We start from the raw sequence: 26,588 nt of genomic DNA, 5'->3' as shown, positions 1-26,588 counted from the left end.
TCTTGCTGGACAGCTAGAGGATGGAAAGTTTATGTTCAGTGTGAACGTCTCCTTCTTCTCAGGAACTTACATCAGCATCACAGACACAGGCCTTCATGGAGCAATAAAGAAAATTAAACAGCACAAAACTTCACCTTGGAGCTGCCTGCAACTTGAACTTGCTATTCTCCTGTACCAGTAAACAGGGACACACAGACAACAGGGGCTCCAAAGTTTACCCAAGGTCCTTCTTCCTCCTTCTCCTCCTCCACCTCTGACCAACCTTTCTGGGATAACGGAAGAGCCTCTTACAGGCACGTATCAGAGCTAACCATGCAACTCCTGTCCCCCTACCATTATCACAACTCTTAGTGATTGAGGACGTGTGCCTAGCACTGTGCGCAGCAGCCCATTTAATCCTGACAACACAGTGAGCAAGGCACTCTTAACCATCCTCATTTTTCTTAGCCATTGCATTGCCTCCCAAACAGGGAAAGCTTTTACCCCAAAGGACATTAATGCAGGTAAATGGCTCCATTAGCACTGTTCTCACATGGAAAACATGCCGCAGTGAGTGGACTGGTCATTTCCACCCTCGGCTCCTTTCTTCTCTTCTCTGTTTGGTGTGGTGCCCAGGGGGCTAACCTCTATGAACTGCTATACACCACCTAGGTGCCCCCACCCTCCTGTGACTGGCTAACAGGAGGCCTAGCAGGCAACTGGCATGTGGGAGGAAGGGGCGGCTGGGATACTGAGTGGCCCCCTTGCCATGGTTCTGACAGTGGCTGCACACAAGTTCTGGCCTCTGTTCCTCTCTCCCTAGTTCCTGCCCTCCCCTTCTCAGCTGCAATGCTTGGGGTGATATAGGCTTCTATGGCTGTAGGTCCCTGGGTGTCATCGCCCTTTTCTGGCTCTTTAATCCTGCCCATACTTGTACAAATAGTCTCATCATTAAATTCCTTTGAATCAACCACCTTTGTAAAGTGCCCACTGTTTCCTGCTGGAACCCTGATGGATTATTACTTCAGAAAAGTAGAAATATATACTTAGGGTTGGTCTTTACCCAAGAGTTTGTTCAGTTCTTCTGGTGGCATCGCTTGGAAGGCTTCGTTTGTGGGAGCAAAGACTGTGTAGACCCCTTCTCGGTTGAGGGTCTCGGTTAGCCCTGCAGACTGGATGGCAGCTACCAGCATGCTGTGGATACACACACAGAAAATGTCACCTGCCCGGATGGCAAGGAGGTATTTTCCTCAAATACCTCCCCAGGGGTGGGAGCAGAGCCCAGACCACTGCAATGCACACAGCTTGGTTTTCATGCCCTCCCCAAGCACAAAGAGGGAACCATTCCAGTCTGCAGGCACAAGTGCTAAGATCAGTTAAATGGCTAGAAGTCAGAGACTCCAGGCGGAAGGAAGGAGAACGGCAGAGGCATGGCTGGCCCAGAGACGGGCTGAGCCCCTGGGCCCTGGAGGTGTGATTCCGGGAGGGCAGCAGGTGTGTGGTCTCCCAGCCCTCACGCAGGTGGCTGACGTCAGTGACAGGGAAACAGTCACAGCATGCCATGGTGAATGAACGAATCAGAAACAGAGAAAGCAGGACAAGAAAACCACCCATCTTAGGGCTTGATAAGGAGATACCACACAGAGGGCAAGAGATCTGTCATAGCCTCAAAATTACGGGTGCTCAGCTCACTTGGGACTTTAAGATAAGGAGTGAGGTTTTCCTCACACTTCAATAATAAAACTGTAGCCCCCTAACTCGCTTCCCATGGATGTGAGGATCACACGGCCAGAAGGAAACTCTGCTTCCCACATCAGCCTTTCAAAGTGATCCTCATCCTTTCCCAGCCACTGCTACTGTTAACTAAACCCCCGAAGGAGTGGGGAGCTTGACAAACGGCCGAGGCCCAGTGTCCTGCCCAGCACAACTGTTTGGCAGAAGCCCCACCCTGGGATGGGACAAGTTACCTAAAGCGGCTATCTCCCTTCAGGACATCCATGACAGTCCCCATCGGGGGGGTCAGTACCCGGTCCACAGTGAACAGGGTCCCGTACCGCCCCCTCTTGTCGTGGGCAGCAATGCAGCTGTTCTCGATGCACAGGCTCTGCACAGAGGAGGGACAGGGACAGAAAGGGCAGGTTAGGCCCCCCCAGGGCAAGCCTTGGGTTTGTTCAGGGCACGGGCTGACGGCTTACCCACAAAGGTCAGTGCACCTATCCTGGGGTGGCTAACTAAGACTAGGATAAAATGATATAATTTTTCTCCAGGAAATAAAACAATAAAACAGGTCTTCTTTGAGGAAAGAACGTCCATAGAGGCCCCAGTTAAGTGACACAGGGGCCCCATAGTGAGAATATCAGTTCCCCCTGAGGTCCACTGACCACAATCAAATAAATAGAACGCACCATTTATTTATTTTTGTAATGGATGACAGCCATCTTTAGCCAAATGGTGCTGGTTGGTCCCAGGAAAGAGCTATGTTAAGCTACATGTACTTCCTATCTGACATTCTAGAGTAGCTGTTGGTTTTGAAGACACAGAAGAGACAGAGAAAGGAGAAGAGACCTTTCGTAACCAAGAAGGGCTGTGCTTCAGCTCCAGGGGTTTCCTTCTACCTAAGCTCAGAGGGATTCCAAACCCATCCCTCCTCCCACAACTTCATCCCTGAGTTCAAGGCGGATCTACTGCTTAACAATCAGAGGCATGTGGTTTATTCTCAAAGGCTTCTAGGAAAAGGGACTCCAATCCTTCTGCAAACTCTCATTTTGATTCGTATGCACATATCTACTTCCCAGAGATTCTTTCCTTCTTCACCAGGAACTAGTTCTCATGCACGCTCCTGCTTATGGAGGACTTTTTTTTTTTTTTTTTAAATACAAATACAACTTCCATTTCTTAGAGCTGAGCCCAACACAGAAGATTTAAGACCCGGAACTTACATTACGATAAACAAAAACTCTCAGTTTTTTGCCTCCCAGAGTTTCCAGGGTCTGTCCGTGGTACAAATACTTGGAGGCCAGCTGGTCTTTAATCATGTGGTTCAGAAGCAAAGTCTTCTCATTGGCATTAATTTGAGGGGTTCCATCTGCAAGAGAAGGTGTAGTTAGGTCCAGAGAGACATGCTCTCAAAATGAAGAGATTGATGAGAGACAAATACGGGGAAAAGCCCATCCCTCCTAGAATTTGAGGATGGAGATGAGAAATCAGGTGAGGCTGCCAGTATTGCTTAACATCTGGCATCTTTTAGGGAGAAAAAATTAAAGGTCCAGATAAATGCAAACATTGTAACCTAATTGTATGTACCCTCATATTACTCTGAAAAAAAAAAGGAATAAAGAAGGCCCAGCTAATGAAGGGTGTTTGGAGTTCTGCTTTCAGAGGGAAGGGCAGACACGCACACAACTTGGCTTCTTTCTCTGTCTTGCCTGTGGCTGCAGCTCAGCTGTATATCCTCACTCTGATCTCCTGACTATACATTGGCATGCTGCAATAAAAAGGCAAGGGAACGTTCTGCTGCTCTCCAGACAGAATCAAAGCCTGGAGTTCTGAGGAAGAGAACCCCAAATGCACCATCTGCTCTGGCTAAGGAAACAATAGAGCCCCTGAAGCTCCTACCGGAGTCACATCTGCTTTTGGTTGAGCTGGGTGGGAGTTCTAATGGCCCCGCGGGTGCTGTAACTCAAGGAGAGTGCTGTGGATGTGACAGGGTGGGGAGCTGCCTCCAGCGACAGACAAACAGGGATGCTTCCCCATGGTTACCTTTGAACACCGAATTCTGGGGAGCCAGGAGGGTCAACCGCTCAGTTCCAGAGAGATGAGTGCCGAGGCCGGCTTGTCTAAAAAGGTCAACGGCTATGGAAATGTCAGAATCTGCAGCCAACTCAAATAGCGTCTTGGCTACGAGGAAGGAGAAAGTGGGTTCAAAAGTTAAAAGCGCTGTTTTCACTTATCATTCATCCACCAGGGCATGACACACATCAGCAGGAATGTCATCGCGTGAGTCAACAATCCCTCTAAACACTGCGGAGCCCTGGCAGGTTTCTGTTATCAGGGGAAGAGTGGCCCAGAAAATCTAACCAGTCGAGGTGAGTGTCAGCTTGGCAGAGGTCAGCCTCTGCTCCAGACCCCAGAGGCAGCTTGGTCAGGACACTGTCTAGAGCTGGGAAGGAAGGCAGCACTGTCTGTGTTACGGTTTCGGAAGGGTGGGTGAGGCCAGTGACCACGCCTGTAGAAAAGTATTGGGTTTTTTTCCTGTGAGATCCTTTCACTGAAGAGCAGTATTTCAGAATGGGGCTAGGATGCTGAATGAAACACAAACCAAAGTCCATACAGCCATTTGCCCTGGGTCAATGACCCTGAGTTGGCTTGGGCACTATTGAGAAAGCAAATAAACAAATGGCCTTCTGTGCACAGCCACTGTGGGCAGGTCTTCTGAAAGGCTTCTGGGGTTGTGTCTCCCTCCCCATAAATCTTCGATGGCTCCCTACTTCCTCCAAGGTAATGGGCAGACCCCCACATCCAAAGCTCAAGACTCTTCATAGTCTGGGCACAATCCCCATTGGTGGTGGCTGAGAGGCTGTGGGTCCAGGCAGGGAAGCAGCCCCAAAGATCCCTGAGCCTCCCTAACACTGCCTAGAGTGATGGCAGAAGGGACCATGGATAGGGCAGGACAGAGGTCCCCTGGAGCCTGGCCTACCTGAGTCTGGGATGAGTAGCTCATCGATGAAGTGGATGACACCATTGGTGGCCAGGACATCTTTATTGGAAATGATGGCTTTCCCGTTGATGGTGAGCATGTCCCCGCTGCAACCCACCTCCAGTGTAGTGCCCTCCAGGGTCTCTACGGACAGCCCTGCCACAATGGCTTCAGCACACATGGCTGACTTCAGGATGTGGTTGTTCAGCAGGTCTGGGGGCCAGACAGACACAGGTCAAGTCAGGGTCTGCCCTAGGACTTCATTCTCTCAGACATGGACCTTCAGAAGAGGCGAAGGCACAACAGGACCTGAGTCCTCCTGCCCTCCTGCCTGCTTCCCTCAAAGAGAAGCTGGAGCTCTGCAGTCAGAATGCCTGGGTTTGGGTCCCACGGCCCCCATCCAGCTGTGGGAGCCCATGCAAGTCACTTAACCTCTTTGAGTCTCAACTTCCCTTATTAGTCAGGATAAAAATAGCAACATCTCCTATGGTGGGTGCAGGGATGACATGAAATCCTCAAGGCAGAGCAGCCGGGACAGAGCAGCGCCTCAGAACGGAGTAAATGGAAAGCTACATTTGTCATGAACCTATCAATAGCTGAGTATCAGGGATAAAAGGAAAACTTCCACAATTTGCCAGGGGATTTTTAAGTCTACTGACCTGCATAAAAATGTACAACATGGCAAGAAAAGATGGAAACTGTAGTAAATGGCAGTTCTGTATTATTTGTACATTTTATTTGTCCAGATTTTCATTCATTTTACCCAAGAGTCTACTGGTTTACAGGATCTGTCTTAGGGGTTGGGAATGGTGTTCAGTAAGACAGCCTTTAACATCCCAATCACCACACCCATAAATAACAAATATAATTATTTATTTGTTTGTCTGAGTGCTACTTTAGGGGCAGGGTGGGCCTGAGGGGGGTGGTCCTAACCCAGTGATGGCACTTGCTGACTTCCATCACCTCAGAGAGCCCAGGCAGGTGGGACGGACGCGTGTGCAAGGACTGATCCAGGAGGATGTGCCCCACCCTGGTCAAGCAGGTTCCCAGACTGTTGCCCACCAAGGTCACCATAGCTCTTTGTTTTATATTCTCAATCTGTCTCTGAGCATGGAAACCAAAACCACACTGTCATGGACAGGAGGAAGTTCAGGCTGTGCAGAGGCATCAGGCCATGTAGACGCATCAATGGCCTTGACAGTGGGGCTGACCACAGTCAGCCAGAGGGGAAGAAGACTGTATGGGAATGAGGCCTTGGGGCAACAGCTTCTCAGAAAAGGAAGGGTAGAGGGCTCTGCCAGGGCCACTCAGAAGGTGAGCAGGGTCAGTCTTCAGAAAGGGCATGCCAGCCCAGGCTGCACCTCACCTGCCCACCACCCTGCTCATGACAATGGGAGACTGTCGGGGGACTGAGGCCATAGTCTGCAGCTATAGCATCAGACAGGGGCCCTTGCTTTGGGCAAGCTGGTTACTGAGTAGGAAAAGACAGGTTTACAAAAGGGATGAATCAGAGGCCTTTTTTACCCCTTATAATTTATAACAAGGAGTTCTGAGATCTGTGAAGATAAAAACAGGCTGTATATAAAAAATGTTTAAATACTCTGAGATACATCTTAGTCTCCCTTCCTGCAGGCCTTCAAGTCCTTTGAGGCTGCAGGTGCCCCAGCTCTTGCCCCAGCCCTTGCCCTTACCCCCATGTTGTGCTGTGGTATCTCTGTCCTGCAGTCACCACAGCAGATCACAACAATCTGTTTGCAAGCCTACCGTCCCTCTAGGCCTTCACTGCCTTGCAGACAAAGAGCAACTATATTCACAGCACAGGCCAGGCACACAGAGTCCCCACCACCATCTGACACAGAATAGATCCCATCTGTGCTTTCAGAAATGTGCCCTTTCCCACTCCTGCATGGCCAGAAGGAGAACATTTTAAATTTACAGTGTCTGAAATGCATTCGGCATCTTAAAGAGCACATTGCAAAGCTGGGTCTAAACAGACTCAAAAGTCATCTTAGGTTACATTTGGAAGAACAGTGTGGTTGTTGGGGTGCATGGGGGACCTGGACCTACTGTCCTCTTTATGGGACTCCAGGCAGCAGCTTGTGCTCATGGCCTGGAAGAGGTCCTGGCACAGAGAGGGGGCACTCAGCAGCTCCCTGAGGAAGGGAGGATGGAACCACCAGTAGCGAGTCCAGAGTTGACTATTACTGGTCTCTAACCATAACTGTGGCTTATTCCTGAGGTCGCTGGCCAGACATAGAAAGAGTTAAGGATTGACACTGAGGATTTCATATCAAGGACGTCAGGACTTGCTGTCCCTACCCCATACCTCTGAGCTGGTGCTCCACCTGACAGCTTTGTCCTGGCCTTGGCCACTGGAGTCTTTCCTATTCCCTGTGTCTGGCCAGGGCCAGCTGTGGACCTCCAGCTCTGCCTCCCTCCATAGCCCAATTGTGTCCCTAGACAAAGGCTCCTGGATTTTCTACTCTGGATTTTCTACTTCTGTCTCCCCAGAAGCCGGGGTGGGGCTCTGCTCTAGCTTCTGTAAAGACATGGCTGTCGGTAAACAATAGGACAAGACAGCTCTAAGACACAGCTGTAGGAGGTGTCCAGAGCATCACCTTGTGGCAGGTGGTATGTCCAAGATGTCCTAGAACAAGACTTAGGTTTAGTCTGGCCACTCCAATGTGGCAGCAGCAGGAGCTGAAGGATGCTCACCTCTGAGGGCCTCTGGGTCGCCGAGGATCCGGTTCAGGGTCTCAGCAGGGATCTTTTCGAAGGCTTCATTGGTCGGGGCCAAGAGTGTGAACTGGCCATCACCTTCCAGCAAGGTGTTGAGTCCTGATGCAGCCACAGCAGCCTATGGGAAGGGAAAGGCTAGAGCACGTCCTCATGGATCTGGGGTTGCCTGCAGCAAGATGCACCCCCGACTTCATCAGTCCTCCCTGGAGGGCTCAAGGCTTTTGCAGAAGCCCAGGATGAAAAGAGAACAGAACTAAAGTTCATTCTCCCCGGGGGGCCGTGCCTGGTCTGAGCTCCAGCCACATGGCTCTCTTTCAGGCACTTAAGGGGCCTGTCCTCTTTCCCTCCAGGCCTTTGCCCCTGCTGTTCCCTCTGTCCTTCCCCCTTCCTTTGCTTCTCTGACTTTATTCCTTCTTCCACTAAAATGCCATTTCTCTGGGAAGTCATCGTGGCACATCTCCCAGTGAATCCTGCCCCCAGACGAAAGTGAGTTTGACCCTTTCACCTTGCAATTCACTTTTGTTCAGGGATCACTTACACCAGCTCCATGTGTGTGAGGATGGGGCATCACCCATTCTCTACGCAGAGCATGAAGGACCTTATAAAAGCCTAAGTGGCCTCCTGCCGTCTCTGAAGACAGACCCCCACCCTGGTCTGCCCAGTCTGCAAGGTCCTGCAGGATGCGGCTTGGCCACCCTGCCCTCACCTGGTGATGTTTTGCCTCCTGACCTGCTGGCAGCTTCCTTGCTGTTCTGGTTCTGAGGCTTTGCTCTCGCTCCCCCCTCCACTGGGTGCACTCCTACCTGGCCCACCTTCAATCTGCAAACTTCAGCTCAGAAGCCACCCCTCGCAGAGACTTGCCTGGCCCTGAAGTCCCAGCTGGCCTCCCTCATGACTGCTGCTTCTCACTTCTCACTCCATGTCGCTTATCACATCCTCTGGCTACCTCATTGATTTGTGTTTTGTTTGTCTCCTCCAGATAAAAATACTAGCTCCCCTGTGGATAGAAATTTGTCTGCCTTGGGCACCTCTATACCCCTGGCACATAGGACTACCCGGGAAGTAGCAAGTGCTTAATAAGCTTGTGTTAGAAGAAGGAAAGATGGATGTTAGCAAGGGTCCAAGAGGAAGGAAGGAATATTTGCCAAATCTAACTAGTGAAAGGAGGATTACTCAATGGGATCTAATGCTGTTAAGTAAAACATGAGCTTTGCAGGAACATCACTCTCTGGCAAACCCCTGTCCTTCGAGTGATCCAGAAAACCAGGGTAGAAGAGCTTGGACAGCCAGGCTCCCAGGGCCTTCCAGAGCCAGCTAAGAGCAACCTCTGCTTGCTGGGACCCTACGATGCCAGCTGGTCCGAGTGTGTTTGTCTCTCTGTGTTGGAGATCTCCAGGGAAGGACACCCCCACCCCCCCTATATCCTTTGTGGTTAGGAAGTTCTTGAACCAGAGCAAAAGCCCTGACAAGGCAGCCTGTGTCCACTTCCTCCTGAGCAGTGGCTGCCAAGAGGAATGCTCGCCTGCCCCTCCAGTTGTGAGACAGATGCCTGCCAGGGTGGGGACAAGGAGCAGTATTCTTGTGGCCCCAGAGCAGTTGGAAGCCAGTCAGACCCTAATATCTACCCTGACAGCCTCTCTGCTAGCCTGGGCTCCAAGGAAACATGGGAATGACTGGAACAGAGGTCCTAAAGTACCCAAATGTGGTTCAAAAGGACCATGCAGCCTGATGGGCCATTTATTCTAGTCCCTCTCACAGGACTTGCCACCTGGGATGAAGGACCCTCTTATCTCTGGAACCTGCAGGGCAGAGCCAGGCAGCCTAGACTAAGAGGACCCCTTTGCTGATATAGCCACCAACTGGGGACCTTTCCCAGGGTACTCTAAAGAAAGGAATGCCTCACAAAAAAGACAGACAGAGGGAGTTCCACAGGTTGGATCCAATGTCTGATTAGGGTACTCTCTGTGGCCATGGGCATTCATAGGAACTTGCTCCGTGGTTCCCCATGTGAGCCACCCTCTGCTCCTTCTGAAGAGGAGGTCTGCCAGGCTCCCCTGGGAGGTGGTGTGTCCCCAGCCTGGGCTTCCATCCAGGGCAGGCTCTCACCCGAAGGGTTTCAAAGGCATCTTCAATCTCAATGATCTGCTGGATGTTGTTGGTGGTGGTGGAGATGACTTTATCGATGAGGTGCACCACTCCATTGGTTGCGTGGTGGTCAGCTTTCAGCAGTCGGGCACAGTTGACAGTGACAATCTACCCAGAGAAGAAGCAAGGACGAGCAGTTAGTGTGGCAGAGCAGTCTCTGTGGAACTAGAGGGCTGAGGAGAGGCCCACACAGGAGGCAGGACTGTCTACAGCTTGTCAATACTGCAGGATAAAACCCAGAAACCAGCCCCACAGAGGACCAGAACTGGGCTCATTGTGGACAAAGGACCATGCCGTGCATCTGGGCACCCCTACCCCATTAGGATAGTGGTGAATTTGGATGTCAGAATTCTGGTACATGGAGGTGAGGGCCATCCCATGTTTCAGCTCATCGGTCAGGACCCGCCTGCCCACCATGTGGTAGCGAAGGGCGTTGAGCAGCTCGATGTTGACATTGCTGACCAGGGAGTCTAGCACTTCCTAGAAGAAAGGACAGGGTGACAGTTAGGAGCAGCAGACCCTGTGTCCATGACATGGGTCTTAGCAACCCTGAGAACCCAGGCCTCCCTCTGCTGTGGGTCCCTCCCCAGGGGGCACCAAAGTCTGTCTGTCCAATGGGGCAGACAGGGCACTGGACATACTCTAGCGGGGTATATTTTAGCACAAGTACCACCTGAGGAGTTTAGAGAAAACCTTCCTGAAATAGTAGAAAATGAATAGGGAATCCAAGTCTTCATGCCCACCCCTTGGGGAGGTAAGGCAGTCCCCAGTAAGAGTCCCTTGGGTAGAAAGAGGTCATCTCACAGCAGGCAGGGAGGCCCACGCCTCGTTGCTGGGGGCGAAGATGGTGAAGCTGCCGGGGCCCTCCATCTCAGGCCTCAGCTTCTCCGTGCGGTCTGTGTATAGCTGAGTGGTGGTCGATCCAACAACTCCCAGGGTCTCATAGAGGTTTGAGAGCGGGAGGGCTGCAGAGGCAGAGGATAGAGGGAGGGATAGGCCTCTGGGGGGCCAGCCCAACCAGGCCACATCCTCCCTTCTCTGTCAGAGAGGTGGTGGCTCTGCAGGTGAGAAGGGATGAAGAAGTGCGTACTAGGCCCACAGACAGTTGGCTGGCGACATGCTTCTTAAAATGACTCAACAAGTCACATGCCTCTCTATGCGAACTCAACTAATCGGTAATTTTTCTCATTTTTAACACAGGAGAGCAAAGCTATCGTTCCTAGATATTTAGATAACACAGGCAGGAATGTACACCAGAAATAGATACCCTAATTATAAACTAGTCTTATAGATTTATTGCGTTACTGAAACTGGTTCCCTAATGGTTTCTACTGGAATAAAAGAACTTTATAAATCTTCAAAGTACTGTGAGTATTTGCAGCTAATAAAACGTTATTTCTTAAAAGGCCCGAGCTTAGAAGGGCTTTCTCAGATAGCGAGTTTAATGTAATTTTGAAAGGTCTGACCAGGATTCAGAGGTTGAGCTGCTCTTCCAAGGTAATCTCCTTGTCCCATCTCATTTCCCCTGCCTGTCCTTCCACTAAAGTCAGCACTGCCACAGTCCTACCCGGGCCAGCCACACCCTCCCTGAGACCTTGGCACCAAGAGAATCACTCTGCTCCCTTTTATGTTTCAGTCTCATATTCTTAGAAAAATAGCTGCTAGAGTCCACAGTGAGCACAACAGGAGAATGGAACCCAACTTCACACCGCAGACACCAGTTCACACTCGGCGGCCTCTCCCACGGGTGCCCCTCTCTCCCATTTCTCCCCTGCATCCACAGCGGCAGGTAAGACATGGTTTATTCACCTGCTGGACAGCCCTTCTCTCCGGGGACCTTTTCATATCCAGGACAGCACTCGTAGCTGATAACTCTGCAAGGAGATAAGGAGCACATGCATTAGGTAGGGCTCCACTCCCCCACTGTCTTGGGATCTCTCCAGTAAGAACCCCCAGTACAGCTGAGACAGGGATAGTGGGTAAAACATTGTCCTCTCAGGACAGTGTTCTTTAGTTTTTTATCTCATGGCACACTTGAACCTCTAGTTAAACTTCCATGGCACATTTAAATCATGTTGATTTTTAAAAAGGGTAAAAAAAAATAATATACTTAGTGTGCTTTGAGCCTCTTTTGAAAATAATTAATGATCTTTAAAAATTTTCCAGGCACACCTAAGATCCGCTCATGGCACACTAGTATGCTGTGGCACACAGGTTGAAAATCACTGTCTTTGATCATTTGTTAAGTTATATCTGCACCTTCCAATGGCAAAGAGCTTCTCACCAATCCTCAGCTTTGTAGAGTGTTCCTGAGGGTTACCAAAATCCATGGCAACCAACTAGAAAACAAAGGACTCTGGCAGCATATTCAATGGTGTGATGACAAATGTGACTCACCAAGAATTGATCTCCAGTGTTATAGATGGGAAAGCCAGGGAAGGGGCGCAGGGAAGAGTAGGAAGGACCCTGCACCAGTCCTGGCTCTGAGCTTGCCACTAACTGACTGCAATATCCGGCAGCCATCATTGGATTAAGTCTTTTGTGACCTTCCAGCTCTCTGATTTAATAACCAAAAAGCAAAGCATGTAAGCAATCATTAATCAAACTTTCAACATCAAAATGAAAAGAAAAACAAAACTCTTCTGCTGAATATGCTTGGTTTTTTATTCCTTTAAATTGAAAAATGAATCAATAAAAATATTTTTCTGGTTTCAAATTGAAAACGTTTGGAGGCAGCCAATGTTGCCAGTTTGCATGATTCTTTGCATTTGAATAAACCTTAGATTGACAGTGTACAGTTTTAGCCTTTGAAATCATTTGTTCTGGAAAACTCAAAACTTTCTCTGCTCTTAACTCAGACCAGTCCATCCTAGCACATTGACCATGGTCTAGAGATCAGAAATACACAGCTTCAGCTAACCCAGTATTCTGGGAAGCCCCCAAAGACTGGGCATTTTAAATACCATGGCAAGGAAGCAGATTCTCTGAAAGCCTACGCTTAAAAAAGACTTGCTTACAATCCAATCCCCAAGTTCTATGGAAGGGCACTCTGCCCGGGCACAGTGAGCACAGCCTTTCTGTGGCAGGCTGGAACCAAATACAAACAGCCACATCCTTCCCCTCCCTTTCTTATATATGGATATGCCCTTTGGGACAGGAGAGAAGACAGACTTTAATTGCAGCGGGTTTTACCACAGAACTGCTCACTGCAGGCTCTCACAGGATGTTTAATGACGTTACCAGAAGGGAGGCAGGCAGACTGGGAAGAATTAAGGGCTTTGGGGCTCTGGGCTCTGGGAGGTGCTCTCAGTATGCCCGGGACATCCTGCTTTTGTTAATTTAATTGGAGTTGTCTCGGGGAAGACTTAGTCAGTCCAGTAAGATGAAGCCTAGTTCATACGTTATCCAGGGGGGTTGTTTCAGAGATGGATGAGCTAGGATTCAGGCAGCCAGGAAGCTGCAGGTGTCACTTTGCTAGAACTGGGCCCTCAGGAAATGACGGAGGAGTGACAAGCTATATACTTTCTTCTTCGCCCCGCTCGCTCCATCTTCCTGCCTTCTTCTGCTCTTTTCTCTAGTACTTCTCCCATCCTGTCCCTTTCTAACCTGCCATACCTGTTTATAAGGGCTAAACAGGCTGTGGTCTCAGGACTGACCTGCTATTTTATCTTCAGAAACTAAATTCATCCCCTGCAACCAAAGTAAGATTTTATTGACCCACTTCTGGTCTAAGAGGAACTTGCCTTGTGATCCATCAGTAACTAGCAAGGTTGACCTTGAAAGTCCATTTCTCTCTCTGGTCTGCTTCCTGATCTATAAAATGGGGTTAAACCGGATGATTTCTAAGGTTCCTTCCAATGTCATACCCCCAATTCTAGTCAATAGACTTATTTCTAGGGACAAGAAGTACACTCTTTCAAGGAAGGATAGTGCCAATTTCTTCTAACTAAATCCAGGCAGAGCTCCAAGCCCTTAAGCCACACCAGGGGACACCCATGCATGGGATCCCAGGCTTTGTCTGATAAATACCAGGGCTCTATGGCTGGGATTAGGTCAAATTCCCTAAACTTACTTTCATTTGGAAAGTGTCTGTGTGAAATTCCATGGAGATGGAGAAGCACAGTTGGAGGAACAGTCCCATCCTCAGTAGTCCTCATCTTTGTCCCCCCATGCACATGGGTGCTGCAACCAAGACTCCAGCTGAGCTGGCTAAAGAGTTTTCTTCTGCAATTTTGGCTTCTGAGTTCCACCCTCTAAAAACCTCAAAAGAGCTGAACAGCTCAAGTGGTCTCACAGGAGTTCACTCAAGACAAGAGAAAATCAACTCGCCAAATGTGAACCTACTTACCTTGTGGCCAGGTGTATGGGTGTATGCTGGGTGGGGGCATGTAAAGAATGATACCAGGAGACAGGGAAGCCCGAGGCAGGGGGAGGAAGGGGGCAGATCTAAGCAGAAAGGTCTCAGGATGGAGCAGGGTAAGTTAGGATGGAATCAGAAACCTTTAAGGACTCTGAGGGGCAAAGGGATTTCTTAAGATCCCAGATGGGCAGAGACAGACCTAGGACTCTCGTTATATTTCATCAAGTCTAATCTTTTTTCCATGTTCTTGGCAATGCACATATTTGGAAGACAGGAAGCTAAATTGGAAAGTTTGACAGCTGGAAGACAGGAGTGGGGTCTCCAAGGTGATGAGGGCTAACCATTGTCAGCGCTCACTGTGCCTCTCCATGTGGGCTTTCTGCACCTGTGTCCCACAGTGGCTGGACCATGCTCTGCTTTCACAGGTAGATGGCTCATACAACACACTGCGTGACTGAGGCTCAGTCCCTGAGGCCACAGCCTCCCTTGTCAAAGGTTTTTTCCTGGTTAACAGAGTGTGGCTCTCTGCCAGGAAGACCTGTCCTAATCTTCCTGCTCTGGTGACCCCTTCCTGGTCGGCTTTTCTGCTGCCCACAGTCTGACACCTCCTCCACTGTCTAGGTGTGCTGGGGTCAGCCAGGCCTCTCAGCCTGAGCACAGCGGCCCATGTATTGAGAAGGTGTTACAGCTGGCAGTACACCTACCTGCTCACCACTGCCACAAAAACGCCAGCCCTTGTCAGAACTGGTCTGCATGGCCCAAGAGATGCAGAGGAATGGCAGGCCGAGAGAGCAGCCCGTTGAGACAATCTTGACCACACCTTGCTGGGCTGACAGTCTCCACTGTGGCTTCCTGGCCCCAGACTCCACCCCCCAGGCTCAGCCCAGGGTGCCACCCTACTTGGGCTCTGTCCTAGGAGAACATGACTGTGGGGAGATGGGCTGGGGGCCAATCAGAACTGTCAGTCTGTTACTATCTCTCTAGGACGAATGCAGGGCAGGACAGAACAGTAGGGCCTCCCAGCTGTCCCCTCCCCACTCCCAGGTCCTGGGCTTTCCTGCACAAAAAAGACCAATCTGTTAGTCCCTGAATCTGATCTCTTCAGCCAGAGCTGTTCTGATGAAAGGATCCTAGTTTTTCCTCAGCCAGACACAGTATCATAAAGAAAAACCACAGGTTAGAAAAAGTAGATCTTCTAGGGCAAGAACCTACTAATTTATTTATTTATTTATTTTTGGTTTCTCAAGTCAAAAGAACAATTTGAAGAAGAAAGTAAGGAAAGGTGCCTGATTTAGCAGATTTAAAGGAGGAGTGGGCAGAAAGATGCCATCAACCCAAAGTCTGTATTCCCTGCTAACATTTTTGCTCATGAATGGCTAGAGAGGAGTACTGATATTTATCTCCTTAAAATAATTTCCTAAGATGTTAATATAAGTTAAAACAATCACCCTCTCCCAAGAGCGCTTCGTGGATTTGGCCAGCTTTTCCGGCTGTCAGTACCTGGGGATTAACGAGGCGAGAGAAATCGGCGGAGCAGGGAATGGAGCCTGCAAGCCAGTCTCCTGTGACCCAGGGCAAACCGTTCAGAATGTCACGGTTTCCAGGAGGAATCCCAGAGCAAACAGGCCTGTCGCATCTAGACATGTGATTTGCCCCATGGACTGCCTGCCTGGAGTGGTTCGTCTTCTACACTCCTGCCCTTGGAAACTTAGCAAGCTGATTCTTCCACCTCCTAGCAGAAAATCGGGGCTTGCTTTAACGTACCGTATGCACTAAAGGTGAATGGTTGTCTGTTGTCTTCAGAAAACAGACAAGTTGGGGGGGTGGGGGGATGTGATCTGTGTGCAGTGTGTGAGGGCATTTGGGGGGCTTCCTGGATGCTGACTGTCTCAGTTCCCATGCCCTTCAGTGGATGAGGGGTCTTGAGGAGCCCCCTTGCAGCAGAAGGTGAGCAACTGGGGAAAGATTTGTGTGTCTGAGCCTGTGACCCTGAGGAAGCCTTGTCTCTGGGACCCACTGCCATGGGTTTAGGGCTGTAGAGAGACACTCACAGGCCTGCTCACTTGTGCACCTCCTGAGTCACTGACATTAGCTGCTGGGCTTGATTCTCCCTGAGAAGCACCGAAGAGTGGGCTGACCTCCCCTGCCTACCAGTAGATATTTCTGAGCAAGTCACACGGGCTTTCTGAGCCTCAGTCTTCCCATCTATAAATGGGAAGATCAATAAATCATATTGATCTAATAGGGTAATCGCAAACTGAATGAGCTTACATATGATGCTTGATATTTACTAAGTGATCAGTTGTTGAGCTTCTTCTAAGAAAAACTCCAGGATGAGCACAGTGGCTCGCACCTGTAATTCCAGCACTTTGGAAGGGAGGGGCAGGATTGCTTGAGACCAGGAGAAACTACTGGGCAGAGGGGGCAACTGTAGCCCCACATAACGATGGCAGTGCTGGGAATGGCCTGAGCAACAGAGCAAAACCTTGTCTCTACAAAAGTTTTTTAAAAATTGGCTAGTGGGCTTGGCGCCCAAAGCTCAGTGGTTAGGGCACCGGCCACATACACTGGGGCTGCTGGGCCCAGACCTGGTAAACAACAATGTCAACTACAACCAAAAAATAGCCAGGTGTTATGGTGGGTGCCTGTAGTCCCAGCTACTTGGGAGGCTGAGGCAAGAGAATCACTTAAGCCCAAGAGTTTGAGGTTGCTGTGAGCTGTGATGCCATAGCAGTCTACCGAGTGCAACATAGTAAGACTCTGTCTCAAAAAAAAAATTGGCTGGTGGTAACCACCTGTAGTTTCAGCTCACTTGAACTCAGGGGTTTGAGGTTACAATGAGCCATGATTGTCCCACTGCAAGGGAGTTCACATAAGTACTCTATCCCAGGCAACACAGCAAGACAGTTTCCAAAATAAAAAACAAATACCATAGAAAACTTCCAGGCATTAAACTTTAAAATTGAAGCTAGGTCAATAATGTCATTGAAAGCAATGTCTTACATAAGGCCAGTGATCGAATCACATTGTAACAAATAAATTCCCCGTAATACATCCATAGAATTCAATACACAGGGCCTGTGTTAGTCTCCTGCTGCTTGTTGTAATAAATTATCACAAATTTAGTGACTTAAAACAACACAAATTTATTAACTTAAACAATTCTGGAAGTTAGAGTCAGAAATCAGCCTGATGGGGCTAAAAATCAAAGCCGCATTCCTTATAAAGGCTGTAGGGGAAACTCTATTCCTCAACTTTTCCAGCTTTGAGTGGTGCCTGTAGTCCTTGGCTTGTGGTCCCATCATTCAAACTTCTGCTTTCATCATCACATCTTCCCTGACTCTGACCCTGCTGCTTCCCTCTTATATAGACTCTTACGATTACATCAGACTCACCAGATAATCCAGGATAATCTCCCCTCTTTAGATCCTTAAGACCCCTTTTCCATGGAAGGGAGTACATTTACAGGTTTGCAGATTAGAAAGTGTACCACTTTAGAGGGTCATTTTTCTACCTACCACAGGACCTTACCCCAGGTAGCACATGGCTTCACGTAAGTACTCAAGACAATAAAATTCCATGTCAGTTGAGCAGCCTCTTAGTTTATAGAATGGGATAGAACTTCCAGGAAGCACTGCCCAAAACAGACGTTTGGTGACTCTCTGGTGTTGGTTTATGCCCAATCTCCGTCATCTTGGAACAGTTTACCCCTGGGGTCCCAGCTTGCTGCACAGGGAACAGAAAACAGGGAAGAAGTGCTGGCATGGGTCTGGGCAAAGCCTGGGTGGCTTCTCAACATCTTTCTCTTTTCCCACTTGGGATCAAGGTTGTGGGACATGAGAACGGGAAAAAGATGGCTCTTCTTCAGCTTCGTGTGAGAAGTCCCTGGGTGCCCCTCCCAGAATGACAACTACTGGAAATAGCCCTTCCAGCTGATGGCAAAGCTCAACTATACACCAGCTGGCTTTGGTAAAAGTTAAATCTCTAAGCTTTAACATGGTGTTGAAGAAGCATTAGTATTTCAGCCCCTGGACAAAGCAAGGCTTGCTACCAGAGAAATGGGAGCGTCCTGCCAGCTCATCTTGGCTCCAGAGAATGGCTTTTGCACTTGTAAAATGTGTTGCTTATGAAAAAACGTCAAGACTTTTGAAATGGATAGCTGCCACCCTACCCACTAGCTCCTGCACTGGCCCTCCCTGTGCCACGTTTATGATGTCTGCACTCCTGTCCTGACTATTCCAGCCTGTGATGTCAACTCAGACTTGGCTGTTAAAAAGGCTTCCTCTCCCTGGGGCACACACAAAGGAGGCCTGTCAAGACGTAGCCAGGCTTCCTGACCACAATTTCCTGCACCTTGCTCAAGGTGCCACATGTAAAAATTTTATGGCTACTACTGAAAGCAGGGCCTGAAATCACAGAGGGGCAGGCCGTCTGTCTCCCACAATCCTCTTTGTCTGATGAGCCATTGTTATCAGTCTGTGGAGCTTTAGGATCTGAAATAAATGCTGAAGTGAATTTCCAAGTAATAAAATTCATTCAAGCCACTAAACAGGGGCTGATTGGTAACCACTTCCTGTAATAAGATCCATGTTGGGCTTGACACATCACACCAAGGACTGAGGTCCTTCTCTCTCTGTGCATGCAGAAAAGCTATCGTCTAGATCCTGTAGCTCCACCTGAGGCTGCAGTGTTGAGTGTGGCCAGGCCCTCCCTGCGGGAGGTGGAATCCAGGGCCTCACAGCAGTGGGAGGTGGAATCCAGGGCCCCACAGCAGCAGGCCGGTGGCTACAGGCTCCTGTCTCAGGCTGGTGCCTGTGACTCCGCAACCTCACCTCCATGTGCTTGGTGCCCCACTTCTGCTTTCATCTGGTCTCAGGCCCTTTGATGACACTTGGCTGCCAATACCTGACCCCTCTCCCCTTCCCACCTGACTACCCCTAACACTTAGCCACATGGTGGTCAGACCGCAGGCCCCTCACTGGTCTCAGTCCTGGGTCTGTCCACAGGAGCCCTGCCAAGCTACTCCCACGCAGTCCTCTGAGAGAACGGAGATGGGTTCAGCCTCTTCCTCTTCTCCTCTCTGAGTTTCTGAATCTTTTCCAAGTAACTCCACCTTCCTGACATGTGATGTTCCAGGAAGGGCTCTCTTACCCTGGATCATGAAGTTTTATATCAACTCATGTTTTTCTATCCTCATTTCCTCTTTTTGAATGTGGCCTAAGTGAAGTTGAATGTGACTATCACCTCCCTCCGGCTTTGTAAGGCCTGGGCACTGGGCTTTGCCTGAGCTGCTCCAAACCTCACTTGTGTGTTCAGAAACCACATCCCACCTGCACATTTCTCCCCTTTCCCAGTGCCTGGCCTCTGTGCCCACTGGAAGGAGAGTATTGCATCACCACATCACTGTACTCTCAAAGCTGAGCCTGACTCCGGGGGGGAGGCCCTGGCCCAGTGTGCCAACACACAGCTCTGTTGCTGCTACACACATGGAGAAGAAGGCAGATAACAAGAGCCAGAAGGCCAAGCAACTCATCATTGACCACAAGGTCAGCCTGGGAACTGCCGGGGAGTATGATCAAGTTACTGTTAACGAGGCAGGCAAATGCTTCAACACAGGGACACCTGAAACAGCCTGGCTGGTGCCACCCTGTGGCCAGCTTACCATCACCCAGGGGGCCCATTTTTAGAGAAACCTGAAATAACAAAAAGGTGGTGGTCTTTGACACTTAAGGCTCTGAGATACAGAAGAGCTCTTGGCTTGGCATGAGTGCTTTGGTCACCTTCCGAAAAGCAGTTATGTGGGACCTGGCTTTATGTTTAATTAAACAATTAATTAACTGCTTGAGTAGATAATATATGCACATGGAAAAAATCAATCAGTACTAAAGGTATTCTATTTTGTTAAGTTGGACATAATGGAAGGATGAGTGTATCTTTTTGTTCACAGCAGCAAGGATTAATGCTAAGCATCTGTTCACTGAACGTGGGCAGTGTGTCCCAGCTCATTCAACTCCAGCTTGGGGGCTTAGCAACCAGCTGCCATGAACCTGCCCTGCGCAGGCCCCTGGGGATGGCTGGTCTTTCTCCAGCCGTGCCCCAATTCCTAATTTTTCTCAATGCATCCTAGGATTGATAACTGCATAACATAATCAGGGTCACACATTGGGAGATTTATTTCCATGCAGTTTTTAAGGAAAGAGCATTTCCCTTTCTTTCAGTTGATTATCAAATTGGAAGAGATGTCTGCTCAAAAACAATGTCACAAGCGATAAACCTAAAAATCCCTGACATTGGAAAGTGTTCAAGATAGTGGCTTAGAGTGTCTTAATCCTCCTATTATGCAAAAGAAAGTAAGGTCAGGCCCTCATAAGTGGCTCAGGAGAGTTCCCATGGCCCATAGCACTTCCTATCTTTTTGAATGTGGCCTAGTTGAAGTTGAATGTGACTATCACCTCCCTCTGGCTTTGTAAGGCCTGAGCATTGGGCTTTGCCTCAGCTGCTCCAAACCTCACTTATGTGTTCAGAAACCACACTCCACCTGTACATTTCCTCCCTTTCCTGGTGCCTGGCCTCTGTGCCTTTCTCCTGTAGGAGAAATTCAGCTTTGAAATCTACTTATGTTGGTGCTAAAAGAGATTAAGTTTCCCCAGAATCTGTTAGAACATGCATGCTACCCTGTTTATCAGGCAGCCAGGCACTTGGAGTAGAAGCTGCCTCCCTCCTTGCTGACAGAGACACCAGTAAGTCCTGTTGTAACCACACAGGTCCACACCCCATTGCTACTTTTGCTTGTGTTTATGTGGTCTAGGTTTGCAAATTTGGGGGTGACAATAATAGCAGCTAGCATTTACTGAGCACTGACTAAGTGCTAGACACCATATTCTTCATAACAACCCCACAAAGTAGGCCATTTTGGTATTCCTACTCTATAGTAAGGCAATGGAGGGGTCTAAAGATGAAGCACCTTGCCCAGGTAAGTGGTGGAGCTAGGGTTTGAGTCAGAGTTCTTAATTTGCTATGCTTTCTCCTAGGGTGCATATGTCTAGACACTCTAAATCTTCTAGGGATGTTTGCTTTAGGACTGCAGAGCAGGAATTCTTTAGGATAACTTCATCAACGGGCCCACGTGCTGGTGGCTTCTCCACCGAACATTTGCATCATTTTGTGAGAATTGAGACACACCTCCCCCACCATGTTTCATGATTTTTGCATTCCATACCAACTAAAAACATATCCAAGTTTTGTCAGCAGCTTTAAAAATGCAAAACAAAATCGGCCCAGTTTCCTAAAAATGCCACTCCCCAGCACACAGTTCCCTGACATGTTTGCACATGCACCTTCATGGCTCTTTAGGCAGCCTGACCTTTTAGAAGGCTGGCCCAGGCCAGGGGCACCTGCAGCCGCCATGCACATGGTGGGGCCTCCTTAGCAGGTGGTGGTCTCGGGTGGTCACAGATACTCACGTTGATTTGCCACAGATTTTCCTCTGGTACCACTGCTTGCAGTTGGTGAAGTACTTCTTGTTAGTACCAATGAGCTTCTGCACAGCACACACGTTGGGGCTGGAAACAAAAGCAACAGAGTTAGCAAGATGGCTAGCACATCCACCTCACCTTGATATCCTTCCCAATAAGTTGACCTTCCTGGGCCATTAGAACTTTCTAGAAATGGAAGAGAGGACAGCCATCTCAGTCTGGGTACCTGGGACTAGCTTGGGGAGTAGACAATGGGCCCATCTACTAAGATTTCCATTTGTCCTCATGAAAGCTTCCTCTTGAATTAAAAATTGTTAAAGTCTTTCTTACACATTGATACAATGTCGTGTAGGCACCTTCTTTGACATGGTCAATTGATAAGTGTAAATAAAAGCAGCTCCACATACACACATACTCTAGACCAGCCGCCTGGCTCCCCATGGCCACCTATTATGGGTCTCTATCCTGTAACAGGAGGCCTTAGTGGGGACGCTCCTCCATGTAACTCCCACTTGTTCTTCACTGAGACTCCAGCTCAAATCCTACTTCCCCCAGACAGCCTTCTTCCAGTGTCCCAGGTTGGGTGTTTCCTTTCATCCTCTGACTTAGGACATGGTTCTTATTTGATGCTGGGTACCAAACAGAATCCTATAACTGATCCATATGTGGGGTAAATGTTTCTTCTTTCAACTACACTCAGAAGAACCTTGGGAGCAGTGTTCTTCCTGGTTCTGTCTTTCACGTCCTAGAGGGGGCCTACCAACCAGTTGGGTATAGAAGAGGCTTTGAATGAGCTCACTGAAAACACTGCTCCCCAAACCACCAAGATGAAAAGAATCACGGGAACTCTGTGGAAAAGCAGAGTGCAAATTTCCTAGGGTTCTGAGAAGCCTTTCCCAGAACCATCAGATTTTGTTTTTGTGTGGTTTATTCTAGCAGGCCAACTCCTGACTGGACCCATGTTCAGGCCAGGGGACAGCAGGACCTTTACTGGGAGTCCCTGGAGAAAGGACACTGCTGCGGCTGTGTGGTGACAATTGCAAAGGGATCAGTCAGTCTTCCTGAACAGGAGGACAGATGGTTCATCTGAATGAATCCTGGTCAGAGGAAAATAAAGACAACAGAGGGCTCAGAGAACTTCAGGTAGCATCCAAAGGGTGACGTATTTCTTTAATACCAATTCTTCTGTCACTTTAAAAATGTAATCTGTAGACATCATTTGCTATGCAGGGTTTCTTTCAGGAAGACACCAATATTACAGTGAGAGCTACATTTAGCTGGAGTCAGGTTACTAGGTGGGAGTTCATTCTGACCCTTTTCTTATCTGCTCTGTCTCTTCTACCACATGACTGTCACCTTTTGTCCAGCTTTTTGTTCAATAGGCAAAGAGGAATAGGTCAAGGAGGCACAGTGGGCATTAGTGAATCAATGCAATAACATTGGGGCAACAGAAGTGAATTCTGGAGAGGAGACTACAGGTCAGCAAAAGGAGGGTTCACGCCTTCTTAGTCCTAGCTGGGTCTGACCAAATGCCTTTAGCCTCCAGATTTCCAAACACCTGGTTCTGTTACCTCACTGGTTAGACAGTCCCCAAAGAGTCCCTGTTGGTCATCCTCCAGCTCTAGGTCTTATTTATTGTTGTATAATCCCAGCAGTAGTTCTATCTGACCAAGCAGGAAACAATTACTGTCGATGAATTCTCTGCAACTTTCTGTAGGCATCTGGCAAATCTTCAATGAGTCTCTTGTGAATGTGAATCCCACATTCCTCCATAAAGTGTTTCTACTGCTGCTGCCCTTGTAACAGGAGCAGAGGCTGGGGACGGCTGTGACCCTCTCCCTCTCATATCAGGGGGTTGTGGGTGGGCTGTATACATAGGAAATTTACACTGAAGCTTAATGGAACTAGCAAGCCATTTCTGGACCTTCTGCCTCAAGCATAACAGTGGTACTGTTCAACTTGGATTTGAAAATCAAGTGCTTTAGGAAATTCAATGCAGTATTTTGTTGTTGATATTTAGAAGTGTGATTGTGTTTTTAATTCTTGTTCAGTATTATTTTTCCCCTTTCTTTCCCCAGAGCAACACAATCAACAGACTATGTCATAATAACTGTCCCACCAGCCTTCTGTGTCTGAATATATCACTCTATCTCACCAAGCTGATGTTTCGCCATCTGTAAAATGGGAACGTAAACAATAGATCTCATTGTATTGGGGTGAAGATAAAAGCAACAGTGGTGATCGGTGATAAAGGACTGCACACAAACAAGATACAATTCGCGTTTTTTCTGACACATCTTGGAGCACACTGTATTTCCTTAAAACAGCAAAGAAGTTTTCCTTCCCTATTCCCCAGTTCTCACTTTGAATGCAGGGTTGGCGCTTAAACAAGGTTATCCATTTGCACAGGGGCCACACCCATGTGTGCAAGGCCAGGCAACCCTGTGGTATTTTCAGGGACAATTAGAGTAAGTACAACTGTGTCTGCAACCATTAGTCACGGTTCATGTGCCCGTGCATCCAGATTTTACTGGAAGAGGGGTGCTCCTGTAACTTCTCGGATCATTCACCCACCACAAAGTACCATAAGCCTTTCCAACTGCACTGTGAGAAGCTAATCAAGAGGATTAGCCTGCAGGGTTACAGTGAGGAAGTTGACTTCATATCTGAAACTCACAATCAAGAGCATCCGGATTTTTTAAAAAGCTCTATTTTCCAGGTGGTCAGTGAATCTCTGGGCTCTGAAGGGAAGGAGGTTTGCTATTAAGAATGGTTCTTGGCAGCTTGGCGCCTATAGCTCAGTGGTTAGGGCGCCGGCTACAACAACAAAAAAATAGCCGGGCACTGTGGCAGGTGCCTGTAGTCCCAGCTACTTGGGAGGCTGAGGCAAGAAGAGCACTTGAGCCCAAGAGTTTGAGGTTGCTGTGAGCTGTGATGCCAGGGCACTGTGCTGAGGGCGACATAGTGAGGCTCTGCCTCAAAAAAAAAAAAAAAGAAAGAAAAAGAATGGCTCTTGGTGGAAAGCCCTGGACACCTTGGGGGACCCTTCACTCTGGCTGTGTCCTTACAGGTCGCACTGCAGGCCATGCTGTAGGGATCTTCTCCTGACTTACTGGGCAGGAAACAGAAGAAGCATAAACCTCCCAGGCAGATTGTGGCACCCCCAAACAACGTGGCAGAGGACCTAAGGCGAGGTGGGCAGAGACAGTAAAAATACCTGTTGCTGACATTTTGACTTTGAGGCCTTATATTTCCCTTGTCTTTCCCACCTGCCTCTCACCCTCTGATGCACATGGCCTAAGCCAGAGGTGAGTGTCCCACTGCCCCAAGGACCCCAGGATCTGCAGGTGCTCTCCTTGTTCCAGCAGGTGTTGAAGTTGCAGCCTGGCCTGGCTTGATCTCACTCTGCAGGGTGTCCGGACTTGTTCCTAGAGCGGCAGCCCCCCTCCCTGAAGCTCTAAACACCTTAAAGGCCAAGTTACACCATAAAACCAAAGGCACAGACTCCTGAAGAGGCAGCCTGTACCCACACCCTGAGTACCCCTGGGTGGGGACAGCCAAAGCTTTGTCAGGGCCTGTGAAGTCAACTCTGTCACCCCCAACAATGAGTTCTGATCAGTACAGATCTGTCCATTCCCTTGGAGGTATAGGCCCTTCCTGGGGTGTGAACACCAGACCCCGATGGCATTTAGCCGTCCTCTGAGGAGCCGTTACATGACTTTTACCTGTTGTGAAAAGGGAGGTGGCACCACCAGGTAAGCTGGCAGCTGCAGCAGAGCCTGGCCATGCCAGGTTATGTAGGAAGCAGGCCAGGCCTGGTTTGGGATGTAGAAATAGTGCCCACCTCTGCCTGGGCACTCCCATTTCAGTGCTGGGGTCTTTACTGAGTCAGACCTTCTGCCTGGGGTGTCTCCTGAAATCAGTGTCTCAGAGGAATGCTTGCAATGATAACGTCCCACATTTACAAACCCAGCTATTGCTTTAAGAAAGACACCAATCCTGGCCCCTGTGCAGGATGCGGGGAAAGTGGTGTGACCTCTCAGGACTCAGTTTCCTCAGCAGTACAACGTGCGTGAGGCCCAGTGAATTCTCCTGCTCTTCACGGGCAGGGGAACGGATGTCTCACAGCCCTTGTCATGCCCAGGTAGTGTGGGTATAGGACACTGCCAGGTGCACAGCAACCTGGGGCACCTTGGGCCCTGCCACCTCATGTGGAGTCGCTGCCAGGAACCTGGCAGGGCTGGAATGTGTCAAGTGCTGGGTGGGCTTCCACTTAGCCCAGGGCTCCTTCCCATGGTGACTCTGGGCAGAGCACTGCCAACTCCCCCTTCCTCCTGTGGGCTGGGAGGAGAGGCTGAAAGAGCGGGTCAGTCCCACCTCCTGGGCTGAGTTGGGGTCGCTGGTCAGTACCCCACCTTCTTCCTCTCCAAAGCGTCCCCCGCTACTGGCTTTCTCGCGACGGTCCCCACTTCCCTCCTTCCCTCCCTCTGCCACGTGCAGGGGTGGTCCTGAGCGCCCCACGCCGCTGCTTTTCGTTCTGGCTTTGGCCCGCGAGCCCCCAGCCCGCTCCGGAGCTCCCCGCGGCGAGTGCTCGGGGCCCCGCGACCCGTCCCTCGGCCGTCCCCGGCGGGGCGGCTCGGCTTACCCGTGCTGGCGGCCCCGGAGCCGGCTGTGCTGCAGCACCAGCTGGTAGGGCGACTTGGCGGGGCCCGCCAGGGTCGCGGCGGGGCCCAGAGCCAGCGCCAGGGCCACAGCCAGCAGCCGCACGAGGAGCGCCATGGAGCGGGGTCGCGCAGCGAGCGGGCGGCGGCGGCGGCAGCGGCGGCCCGGGGAAGTGAGGGCGCCTCGGCCGCGCGGGCCAGGTTAAGTAGGCGGCGGGCGAGCGCCGGGGGCGGGGAGGGCAGCGGCCTGGCGCCTCCCAGCGCGCTCCCCTCCGCCGCGCTCACTTTCTTCTCCACTTTCCTCTCGGCTCCCGCGGCCCCGCCGGCAGCCTCAGCGCTCGCCGCCTCCCGCTCGCCCTGGCCGGGTGCCCTGAGCCGCCGGCGGAGCCCCTGGGAGCGCGCGCCGCTATCTCGGAGGTTCGCATCACGCTCCATTCCGCGTTCGGGTCCCGAGCCAAAGACTCCTGGCTGCTGCTGAGGTGGGGAGCCGGCGACCGCGACACCGCGCCCGGACACTCCTCTCTGAGTCCCGG

At 49.9% G+C, this 26,588-nt stretch overlaps 1 protein-coding gene across 1 annotated transcript in view; it reads right to left on the bottom strand.

Moving 5' to 3' along the window:
• The window catches only part of TGFBI (transforming growth factor beta induced), a 31,743-nt gene extending 5,456 nt beyond the window's left edge, over positions 1–26,287 (bottom strand). The window contains exons 1-12 of the mRNA XM_053566535.1: positions 26,040–26,287; positions 21,383–21,481; positions 11,369–11,433; positions 10,364–10,524; positions 9,875–10,039; positions 9,521–9,667; positions 7,391–7,532; positions 4,676–4,888; positions 3,739–3,876; positions 2,919–3,064; positions 1,947–2,083; positions 1,043–1,173 (exon numbers count right to left, since the gene is read on the bottom strand). Of these exons, the coding sequence (XP_053422510.1) occupies positions 1,043–1,173; positions 1,947–2,083; positions 2,919–3,064; positions 3,739–3,876; positions 4,676–4,888; positions 7,391–7,532; positions 9,521–9,667; positions 9,875–10,039; positions 10,364–10,524; positions 11,369–11,433; positions 21,383–21,481; positions 26,040–26,173 (1,678 nt within the window). The 5' untranslated portion in view covers positions 26,174–26,287. The remainder of the gene's footprint in view (positions 1–1,042; positions 1,174–1,946; positions 2,084–2,918; positions 3,065–3,738; positions 3,877–4,675; positions 4,889–7,390; positions 7,533–9,520; positions 9,668–9,874; positions 10,040–10,363; positions 10,525–11,368; positions 11,434–21,382; positions 21,482–26,039) is intronic.
• Positions 26,288–26,588: the final 301 nt, after the last annotated feature.

The sequence above is a fragment of the Nycticebus coucang genome, chromosome 17 (assembly GCF_027406575.1).
Source record: "Nycticebus coucang isolate mNycCou1 chromosome 17, mNycCou1.pri, whole genome shotgun sequence".
In the NCBI taxonomy this organism is placed as follows: Eukaryota; Metazoa; Chordata; class Mammalia; order Primates; family Lorisidae; genus Nycticebus; species Nycticebus coucang.
Note: the sequence above shows the minus strand (reverse complement) of the source record. Positions and strands in the feature narration are given on the sequence as shown.